Below are 12,381 nucleotides of genomic sequence, written 5' to 3'. Positions count from 1 at the left end.
CTTTGAACTATTTGCGAAAAATCGCCTAACAACGTGTTTCTTGTTGAACAATAAACATTTTTACTCATAAATAACTCGAACAGTCTTGAGTTGACCACTTCGGTGGTGACACTAAAAATTATACGGTATCGCCATATTTTACGTTCATTTACTGAACTGTAACAAATATAGGTATTTGTTACACATAGTAACTTTTAAAGGGGGTCCCATTTCCAATTCTGCGGGGGGCCGACAGAGTTTGTTACGCCACTGGAAATTAATAAATAAAAAATATTGATATAATTCTGATCGACCAACTTGAGACAAACAGCTTTTCCCACCTCAATTTATTTACTTAAAGACTATAAAGTGTAAACGCTTAGTGAAAACATATCACTTCAGAAAGGCGCTCTGCCGAAACAGTGGCAGTGACATTAATTTGTAGTAAATTTTGTGAGTAAAATTAGTGATGTTGATTATAGTTACTTTCAAGTATTCGTTACAAATCGTTACTTTTGTATAAAGTAATCATTTACAGTATTCGTTACTTTAATTACTTTGATTACTTTTGTATTTGAGTGCCGGTAATCATATCGAGAATCGCATTTCTCATTACATTTTGTATTAGTAGGATACTTTGATTACTATGGTTACTTTTGTATTTTATTACCGGTAATCATATAGAAAATCTCATTTTTTCTCAGTATTTCGTATAAGTTTAAGATCCGATAATATAACAACGACCTTCACCGATCTATTTAATGGATAGAAATTAAATTATATGTAATCCATTATGTTAAAAATTATTAAAAACAAGGGATGCCCGACATAATTTTGTCCAGACTAATTACTAATTAAAAATGAATTTTTTTTTATATATTCCACTAATTTTTTTGGCCAGGACAGATATTATTTTAGATTATTGGATCATAACAATAAAATACACATAGACGATTTAGGAAAAAATAAATGATTTGTAGGGAAATAGTTCTCGTTAAATCTGTGGACTAATCTTTGCAGCCTATCTTCATCTTGGGCTATCAATATTGCGTCGTCTGCGTAGCAGAGTATTTTTATTTCTTTAGTTCCCAGTCTATATCCTCTTATTTTTTTGTCGTTTTTGATGACTTCATCCATGATTCAATTGAAGAGTAGAGGACTCAATGAGAAGGGAGACTTATTCCGCTGCCTATATCTATTGATTCTGTAAGTTGTCCATCTATTCTGACTTCCATTTTGTTGTTATGGTTGATTTTTTCAATAGTTTTTTTGATATCTAAGGAAAATTCTCTATTATATAGAAGATGGATTACATCTGTGAGTCTTACTCTGTCAAATGCTTTCTTCAAGTCAATCAGACATAGAAATGCTGGTCTATTATACTCTAGTGATTTCTAAGTAATTTGCTTTATGACGAATATTGCATCGTTACACGGTCTTCCAGTACGAGGACCCTGTTGTTCATCTGCTAAACTTATCCTCTGATTCATTAGGTCTTGTAAAAATTTAGTTGTAAGTTTAAGGGTAGTATTTAACAAGTTGATACCTTTGTAGTTTTCTGGCTGCTTTTTATCTCTTTTTTGAATAGTAGAATTAGTTCGCTCGTTCTTCATTCTTTCGGTACTTTATTGTGTTTTATGATTTTGTTAATTAATGTTGTTAATTGTTCTGTCATTGCTGCTCCGCAATATCAGTAATCTCGAGTAATCTGTTTGCATCCATTAAGTGCCAAAAACAAACCCTCGAAACTCTAGATGACGTACCTTAGCAGTACCCCTGGGCACCCAGGTGCTTCGGAGGTCGGTTCTGATCTGCATGTTCGTGTTTAACCCAGAATACAATGCAAAAAGTTGAAAGTCTCAATGTACCTACTATATTTAAAAACAAGAATGTGTGTGTACTTTGTACGCACGTAAGAAGTTATACTTCTACTACATATTATGTGATTTTTAAGACTATACCAAAAATTTAAAAAAATAAAAGAATAAAACGCACACAAACACATTGAAAAATGCCACAAAGAAAAAATGATTTCTGGACGATAATAATTGTTGGCAAAAATTTTAAATACGCATTTGCTGAAAAAAAAAATTATATAACAAATATACTTACAATCATAATATGCATAAAAAAATAAAACTTGCATCGGGAATTGAACCCTTGAATTTCGTGTCGCTTTGACTCGTAATAGAAGAGTAGACTCACTCGTCCAATCGCACATTATATATCATGTGGAAAAATACGGTAACTGAACGTTTTACTGTTTGACAATTGTTTTGAAAATTATGTAGTTTAAATTTTGTGGAAGAAAATATAAAAATATAACAAAACAGTAAGAAAACAATATATTAGATGAAGATTGGTAGAACTTTTGTTAGTAATCAAATTAAGTATGTAAATCAAAGCATTACATACCTACTAGATAAATAAATCTACGTCAAAAAATCATAATTTAAAAATAAAAATCGAACCTAATTTGGGATTTCTCTCTAAAATCCGCATTCTTGAGAAAATAAATGTATGTATTTCAACCTAATCCAAATGTATAATTACAATATGATTATAATAAAAACTAGGTACTTACCAAATTAAAATGAGTTTTCCTTGTCCAAAATAGTCCAAAAGTCCAAAAATATAGGTACCTATATGAAAACTATTTAAAAAGGCAGTATAACTATTAACTAACTTTTGTTTGTTGTTTCTTTTCACACAAATTTTAAAACGCAACAACCATAAATAATCTAACTACAGCTGTGCCACAGCCACCATATTGAATAATTTTTGACATGTCATTTGAACTTCCAATCAGAACAAAGTTATAATGCGCATGCGCCCGGTCGCTAGGTTTTCCCATATAAAAATTTACCCTCTATCGCCGGTAAAGAAGTATAACTTCAAAAATAGATTTATTCCTGTGTTTTTAGTGTTAAATGTCTTGGTCTAATAAAAACAATGCCATACCTACATGTAAAATTAAAGTTGATGATAATAGTCTAGAAATATTATCATTTCTACATATTTTCCGGTCAATTTAAGCAATTTTTTTTTCTAGGCCTGATAAGAATAGTGTGTATTTATTATTAAAATCTAATGTGTTGCATTTTTATTTTCAAAGGAACTAACATCTGTAAAATTCTGTGAATTATCTACCTCGACAAATCATATAGACATCTGTTTCTGGGCACATGCTTTGTTAAATGATATACCTCCCTCTGTTTCAGCTACTTCTCAGCGCCCTGTAATCCTGTAAAACTCTTCATAGCCTTCGCCCTTTAAAAAAGATAAAATTTTAGTTAACTGTACTGATACCGAACACTCGTGGAATACCGATCCGATTTCGATATCAACCGATTGTAGATACAATACTCAAAATAGGTACTCGCTCTGATACGATTGGTACGAAGTAATCAGAGTAATCAAAGTAACGATTTGCCTCTCTGTATAGTAATCGTTACTTTCGGTATTCGTAAGTAACGTAACGAGTACTTTGTAACGAATAGTTATTTTTTTAACATCACTAAAGTAAAAGTATTAAAAACAAAAGTTTTCAGTGTTTTATTGTTATATTTAATTTTCATTGCAATTGGGATTTTCTACAATGCACTATTTTTTGCAGTTGGGTTCATTACTTCCAGTAACAACACCAGCGCCACCTACGACAAGCAGTCCCCAAATACGGCCGCCGTTCGAAGCGAGCAACCTCATCAATCACATATCCTCCAAGCCGGCAGATGTTTCTCATGTAAGTAATTTCTCTTAGTCTTCTCTCACTTTTATATGTAGAAGAGGGACGACGGGACGATCGAGATGCGACGGCAGCGTCAGGTGTCGACGCCTACAAAAATAATTAAGTTTACAAAATTAAGTTTCAAACTAAAGGTAGTGGCTTCAAGGAAAATCGGGTTATAAGAAATTGCCCTCGGCTAAAGTTTTAGGCCTTTTTTGTTGAAAAATGAGGAAGATTTGTATGATAATTTTGCAAATTTCGATTTACCTAAAAACCACCCTTAAGTTTAATCTTATTTTGTCAAAACTAAAGAAATGCTTAAGAAAATCAATTTTTTATTAAAATAATTACAAACTTTCAAGACTGTTTCATAGGTGTGGTTCAAATGAAATAGGAGAGGTAATTAAATGTTATATAGACAATACCATAATCAAGCGAATAAAACCGGGATGTTTTGTTGGTTTATCACGGATAAAACCCTGATGGTTTGTCTGTCTGCCTTCCGCAGATACACATGTACACATCACTGGTTGCTTTTTAAACTAGTTTACAAGGAAAAAACGCATTTGTTTATTACGATAGGCTGAATCATAGAGCTTCGCGGTGTGTTATTGTCTTTCTTTTCTTTCATCAATCACATTTCCTCTAAGTCGGCAGATGTTTCTCATGTAAGTAATTTCTCTTAGTCTTCTCTCACTTGTATATTTAGAAGAGGGACGATGGGACGATCGAGATCCGACGGCAGCGTCAGGTGTCGACGCCTACAAAAATAATTAAGTTTACAAAATTTAGTTTCAACTAAAGGTAGTGGCTTCAAGGAAAACCGGGTTATAAGAAATTGCCATCGGGTAAAGTTTTAGGACTTTTTGAGTTAAGGAATGAAGAGGATTTGTATGATAATTTTGCAAATTTTGATTTACCTAAAAACCACGCTTAAATTTAATCTTATTTTGTCAAAACTATAGAAATGTTTAAAAAAATAAAAAAATCAATTTTTTATTAAAATTATTTCAAATTTTAGGACTTGTAACAAGTAATTCCTTTTGGAGAACAGACTCAGTAAAACACTGGTTCAAAATAGATAAATATATTCTGTATATTTATATACAAACTAAAACTAAAATGACAAAAATCAAATAATATTCCGTTTTCGCTCCCCCTTCGAAGAAAGTACCCTTGGCGAACGTCTGCAATAGAAAAATTAAATTTTATTTACTACTATCAAAGGAAAATGCAACAACATTAATGTAACGCAAGAAGCAATTATACACAGACTCACAACCACGTTATACCTCAGTCCACGCACGCAGTCTCGCAAATGTTAAACCTCAATCTGATATAACCACATACGCAACCTCGCAAGCACGAAATCAAAGAATCAACGACTACACACACAGATACCCTTACGACCTCAGGCCTGAGATGGAAGCAACCGTTCACTACGCGGTTACACGGATTCTGTTTAATTACGGGCAAAGCATCTCTTCAATATAGAGCTCCTTCGCCGCGGCAGCCTCCGACTCAATCCATCGCAGCCCAAATTGGCTTACCAGTTCAGTACACTAGTTAGCCAGGGAGCCTAGAGCTTAACGCCGTAAGACTGGCTGTTCTTTCTCGCTGGCCTGCTTTTATCCCATTAACTGACCACCTCCTTCTCTCTTAGTTGTTCCATGGTGGGATGTAGATCGAACGCGCATCCTGTTGGATTTTCTCGGTGTGCGACGGTGCTTGTTCGATATAAACATAGCGTAGTTAGACCACAATAGTAAAATTACCTCGGCACTGATCGTATCAACGCCCTAGCTCCGTCGAAATGGAGAAATTTTAGTACCTGTAGGTTAAATTTCTTTGAACGGTGTCATTTTACCGACAATTCACGGGAAAAAGTGCGACAGTCCACAGGACAATCAAAATTGGGTACAGAGACTATAAATTAGGGTTCGGTATTGGCTTAAGGATCATAAATAACAAATTTTGAGAGTAATTGAGTTGTGTTGAATATATTTCATGTTTTTTTTATTTCACAAAGCCTGCCGCGCTACGTTTCGTTGGATTTCCTTTAACAGTTTTAGAAAATTCACGGCAGATGGAGATAGATAGATAGAGATTTTTCCGAGATAGATAGATAGCGATTATCCAATTAAAATAAAGAAAATGTGAAACTATCTGAAAATTTCTGAATAAATGCACAAACTTCCCGACAGGCTCTACCCACGCGTTGTCAACATCGGTCCAATAAATCATAAAATGCGCTGCTATCTAAATCACCGAATCCATCAATTATTATGACTTAATAACCGGTAGGAACTTAATACTTTAGGGAGAACCCAGATATTTTGGATTAAGACCGTGACTTTCCGAAATTCCTATGATACCTAGAGTTTGTAGTAGAGCGAAGGTATTTCTGGGTATTAGTAGCAAAGTGGGATTTTCAGTTTTCGGTTCAAGAATAGGAACGAATTATTGGCGATACTTTGGGAAAGTTTGTTGTACAGCTTCAATATTGTGTCTAATATAGCAGAGCCGAAATTAAAGCAGTGGGGGCCCCTGGGCAAAATTGGTGTGGGGGCCCTACCTCCTACCATTAAAAAAATGTTGATCTACTTTTATAAACATAATTTTAAATAATAAACAGTACAACAGCTGTAACTTGTTACAGTAAAATATTAAAAATTATAGTAAGATGTATTGTTTTAAAGTCCGGGAACTTTTCGAGATATTTTAGTTGAAAATTTCTTGATTATGTGAGACATATCTAGTTGCATTAAGACATCGTGGCCAATGCTCATTGTAGAAAGATTATTCAAACACTCTTGGCCCATCATAGACGGAAGTCGATTTTTAATTAACTTAAATTTTGAGAATGATCTTAGCATCACAACTAAATATAAACAAAGTGTCACCTCAACATTTGGAAAAGTATCATTAATATTCTTTTCTTTTAGCAGTTGGTACATTTGAAGTTCTTTGCTTATATTTGATGAGCTGATTTCCTCTTTAAATGAATTGAAGAATTTACAAACTGTACCAGATGGACACATAAATTTTCATCTAAATCATTGCTATAAATGTTGGTAAGTTGGTGATAATATTGGCGAGTGAGCTTCAATTTCATTGAGAGTTAAATTTTCCAATTTTCCCAAATGATTTAAAAATCCAAAATTGGAATGAATGGATTCATATGCAGAAAACCTATGACTTAAAGAGGTAATGAAGTGACTGAAATTTTGAGTTCTAAACTTCTCTGATGTTCCATATCTTTCGAAATTGTCACGTCTTGACTGTATAATTTATTTAAGTGTTCTAAGTGTTGCCACTCCTGAATACGACTTGTGCTGTTTGTCCTTCCTAATATCCTCTCTATTTCCAGTAAACACATTCGATTATAAATACAAACTATTTGCAATGCTATGAGTTTTAAATTGTTGCTCATAGTCTTCCGAAATTTGGGATAATGCTCCTTTAGTCTGATTATAACCTTTAACTAGTCATTTTGCGGCATTACCTCCATGATCATCTAGTAATATTTGCTCTTTTAGAAACAATAATATTTTTGCCACGGTCTGCGTTGCTGTCGCTTAAAGACGCAGCTTTTAAACATTCTGCTAAGTTGTATCTATATGTAGAGAAAGTGAAAAATACAAGAAATTCTAAGAAATTCTAAGAATTTACAAACGAAGCAATACACTCACCCGGTGGAAGGTGAAAAACATAACCATGAACAATGTATTATATTATCACTCCTACGCTCCTTCATTTTATACTTGTCATATATTGTCGAATTCCTGTATTTCCTGCCAATATCTGTTTAAATGAACCTCTTATGTTTGGGGCTTTGTGGGGGCCCCCGAAATGTGGGGGCCCCGGGCAGCTGCCCAGCCTGCCACCCCTTAAATCCGGCCCTGTAATATAGGTTAAGGTAGAGAGTGGAAAACTAAAAATGACAGAGTTAAAATTTCATAGTGTAACAGAGAAAAAAATTTACATACCTATAACGGTGCAAAAAAAATAATAATGATGAAAATTAACAGAAAAAAGATATAAACTGACAATAAAGATCAAAAGAGTACTAAAAAGTTCTCAGTAGTAATTGCACAAGAGCTCTAAAATTATTGAATTTTTCCCGAGTGACACTTTGACAGTTTTAATTTGTCATTTTGTAATTATGTCAAAGTGTCACGAGGGCAAAAATTCTATATTAATTTTAGAGATCGAGTACAATTTGTTGCGATTATCTCATGAATAAAACTGTTCAAAACCAAAATTTTATTGTAATTTATTTATGTAAGTACAAAGTAGTACAATTAAACACACAGTTGTTATAAATTTTTTACGGTTGAAAGTCATCACTTTTATAATTTTTAAAACATTAATTGTCATTAATGTCACTGAATGTATTTTTTCATAGCAACGAAGGGTATCTGACGTAATATACTTGACGACGGGAAATTATCAAAAATTATCAGTCTAATTTAGATTTATGTAGCTTTCTATTGGTCAGAATCTCCTATGAATGAAATAATCTCCGTAATACTGTTTCTTAAAAATGTATGTATAGATAACAGAGAACTAAATAAATCCAAGTAAATTTATCAAAGGAATAATTAAAAATAAAATAAAGTAAATAGAAAACGTAATATGAAGCAATGCCCAATGCTGTAATAAAGGATTGTATAAAATTTTATCCTAATCCTAATCCTAAAATCCCAATCATCAGCACCATGGTGATCATGATTAATAGGATAAACTCCTTTGCAAGCTTTCTTCGCCTTTCTGCTCTGGCCCTTGCTTGCATTTTCCAGTTAGCAACACCGATCTTCTGAGACGAGTCTTTCTGAATTTTTACTGCTGATATCATCTTGGCCATCGCTACATTTATCAACATGTATGTATATGAATTTTTTGGAATTACTAACTGATTCATGGCGTTGCTATTGTAAAGGCTAGGTCTTATTATACTGTCAAATGCCGCTTTAAAATCGACAAACAAATGGTACGTATATCTATTAAACTCTTAAGCTTTTTCGAGAATGGTTAATAGTTGAACGTCCGCACCTGAAACTTGCCTGATATTCGTTTAGAAACTTTTTTTAGAAAGGCAATTTTACTGACACTATTGTAATTCGGATTTGTTTAGTTTTGCAGTTGCCAGCAGGTAAATTTACTGACTTTTGCTAAAGTTATGGGGAAAATAGCAATGAGCTAATACAATTTCATTAGATTTCCTGATCTTAACAGTAATATTACATTTGAGTAGTACATTTTTGCAGTTTTCTTATAGTCATTTTACCTTGAGTGATGAGGGCTACAATTTTTTACGGTATTTAAATCGACAGATTTATTTACTTCAAAAATTTTACAGTGTACTTACTATTGAAATATCATGCATCATAAATTATCCATGAGTAATATATGCTTTTCTCTTTTTAATGCAGCAGTGGTATCCTAAAATGGTAAGTAGAGCGGATTTTTATTAGCGTATGTGTACCTAACTGTTGATCTATCATTTTAATAATAACGTAAAACAATAAATAACCAGTGCATTCGAACAAAAAATAAAGTTCAAGCCATCATAGCCTCCTATTCCCTCTACCTATAAATTTATCTCTATTATACAGGGTGTAACAAAAAGACAGGACATAAACTAAATCACGAAAACCTAACTTACCTTAGTACAAAAATTTGCACATGAAAACAATTACAGCCCTTTGAAGTTACATAATAAAAATCGAATTTTTCCAATATCTCGAAAACTGTAAGAGACTTTTTATTGAAAAATGACATGTGGCATTCTTATGGCAGGAACATCTTAAAAAAAATAACAGTGAAATTTGTGCACCCCATAAAAATTTTATGGAGGTTTTGTTCCCTTAAACAACTTTTGTGTACGTTCCATTTAAATTATTATTGTGATACCATTAATTAAACACAATGTTTTTAAAACTTTTTTGCCTCCTAGCATTTTTTCGATAAGCCAGTTTTTATCGAGATGTCGCTTCTTTTTTATTATGTTTACATAAAAATTTGATGGAGGTTTTGTTCCCTTAAACCCCCAAATGTTAAATTATTATTGTTGTACCATTAGTTAAACAGACTGTTTTTAAAACTTTTTTGCCTCTTATTATTTTTTCGATAAGCCAGTTTTTATCGAGATGCAGCTTCTTTTTTAATGTTTTAAATACATTTTTAATATACATACCTAAAAAATGTAAATTATAAATAAATTTTCATATTACCAGGTCCCTATAATCTTACTAAACCATTTACAAATTGTAGTGGTTTTTACAAATGTTCAAAATATCTCGATAAAAACTGGCTTGTCGAAAAAGTACTAAAAGGCAAGAAAGTTTTAAAATATTGTGTTTAAATAATGGGGTGCTTAAAACCCCCATAAAATATTTATGTGGTGTACAAATTTCACTGTTATTTTTTTTAAGATGTTCCTGCCATAGTTTTTGATATATTGGAAAAAAGCGATGTTCATTTTGTAATTGCAAAGGGCTGTAACTTTTTAAGAAAAGTTAGGTTCAATCGAACTATTTTTGGTCCCAGAATATGTGATTTGATTTATGACCTGCCTTTTTATTACACCCTGTATATGTAATAATATTAAACCAACTAGGAACAATATGCATTCTAGTGGTACTCCGCGTTGTATTATTATAGTCGCAAATTAATAATTATAGTATAAATGTTTCATAATTCTAAAGTTTTGTCATCTACGCCACCTTTTTTATTACGAATTACGAAGATTACCTAAGAACTTTAAAAACAATTTTGTGCTTATAGAAATACAGTATTACACCTAATACACTTCAATTTTATTAGACAAAGTGAAAGCAATTAAGTGTTAATTTGTTGGACAACTAATTTTCGGTTGTAGTTAAAACTTGCTAATACAACCTCTCTACAGCCGCTGCTGTAGTTCTTACGAATTTATGTTTACTAGCGATGGTTTAATGAGAAATGTCGCAAAGTTTGTGAACTAATTAGTAATTGTTAGATTAACTTATATTTTGGTTATTACATTTTGACCGTACAGTTATTAAACAATAAGTAGATGTTAAATATGAAATAACATGTAACATGGAACAATACATTAACAATTTTACTACATAAGAAAGGCGTACTTAGAAAACTATACCTAGACCAATCAGCTTATTGAACCACATCTATAAACTGTTTGTCCAAATAATCCGAGAACAAGCTGGTTCCCGCTTAGAATTCGGAACAAACGATCACCTACAAACAATAAAAACCTCAATTAGTGGAGTCACTGAAGGTTTTCACCTCCGATTTCGTTGAACCTTCATCGATTTTTATGAAAATTGGTGAGTAGTTAGAAGATACTTCAAGGAACAAAGGTGACATGATGCCAACGTGCGCTTTTACCCTGGAGGTGGATTCCACCCCTTCTCGGGGGTGAAATTTTTTTATTAAAAATAATACCAGAAATCGATAGAGGGTCAACTTCTAAGCAAAATTTGTTATATAAAGTTATTAACAGAAATCAATACTTTTTGAGTTATTAAATATCACAGATTTTTTTTCTTAAAAAAAATGCATGTTTTACAGCTGTTTTTCACGTATTACTCAAAAACTATAACCTTTTTTAAAAAAGCTATCAACGTACTTATCATTTATTAGTTTAGTATTTGCCCTTTCTCCTTGCTGTCCTTCTCCCTTTAATGATGATCAAAGTTCTCTGTTCCTTTTCAATTCTGTGCAACACCATTTTGTTCGTAATATGATCGGTCCATGGCATTTTCAAAATTCTTCTAAAAAGCCACATCTCAAAAGCTTCCAGCTTTCTCACTAAGTCAGCATTAACATACAATAAAGAAGAATAGAGTGGACATAAGTTGGACATAGTTTTTTATAGCGTTCTCCGCCATTCTGTTCCCAGTTTCCAGCTTCGTCCGTCGTTGCATTCGCCAGGGTGAACGTTCCTTTCCGACATTATCTTCTAAATGCCACCCAGCCAGGATTGTTTCGGCTTTCCTCTCTTCCTTCTTTCCTTGGCGTTTATTTTAAAATTTGTTTTGGCATCCTGTCGTCGTCCATTTTTTCTACATGACCATACTAGATCAGTGGACACCTTTGAATTTCGACTATGATGGTTGACTTGACCTAACATTTTACCATCCGCCATCAGATTTGCATATTGAATCTTTGGTTGATCAGAAATTTCCTCATCTTCAAAAAGGCTGCTCTTGAATTTCTGAATTTCATTTTTTATCTGGATCCCTGTTATGGCTTAATATAATGGATAATATAATGTTATAATATAATGGACCATATCAAAAATTTCGTAATTTTACTGAGAACAAATTGTTCGCATGTACACACAAGTAAGACAATTGATTATTACTATTATTTATTAACAGTCAAATGTATTTGTCCAAATGCTTTAAAATGATACTTATAGTATTTATGTCAAAAAACTTTCTTGGACGGAGAAAAACCTCCACCAAAAACATTAGCGTGTGCGCAGCGTACATACTGGGTATAGGTCTCCGGCTCCGGCCCGGGAGACATTTGGAAAATTTCATTTTGGCCCGCGCTTAAAAGTATTTTCCCACCCCTGCAATAGAGATTACATATTATAATTCTAATGTGTTAGCTGTCTATATTTTTATTACACAAATTTTTTTAAGACGAATATGCTGCACTCT

At 32.8% G+C, this 12,381-nt stretch overlaps 1 protein-coding gene across 1 annotated transcript in view; it reads left to right on the top strand.

Annotated features, from left to right (window-relative positions):
• The window catches only part of LOC114329174 (collagen alpha-1(XV) chain), a gene marked incomplete at its 5' end in the record, with an annotated part of 898,386 nt that overhangs the window by 800,691 nt on the left and 85,314 nt on the right, over nucleotides 1–12,381 (top strand). Inside the window, one exon of the mRNA XM_050657117.1 lies at nucleotides 3,596–3,721. Coding sequence (XP_050513074.1) covers nucleotides 3,596–3,721 — 126 coding nt within the window. The remainder of the gene's footprint in view (nucleotides 1–3,595; nucleotides 3,722–12,381) is intronic.

This window comes from Diabrotica virgifera, chromosome 7 (genome assembly GCF_917563875.1).
Source record: "Diabrotica virgifera virgifera chromosome 7, PGI_DIABVI_V3a".
NCBI lineage: Eukaryota > Metazoa > Arthropoda > Insecta > Coleoptera > Chrysomelidae > Diabrotica > Diabrotica virgifera.
The sequence above is the reverse complement of the archived record's forward strand: the minus strand, read 5'-3'. Positions and strand labels throughout refer to the sequence as shown.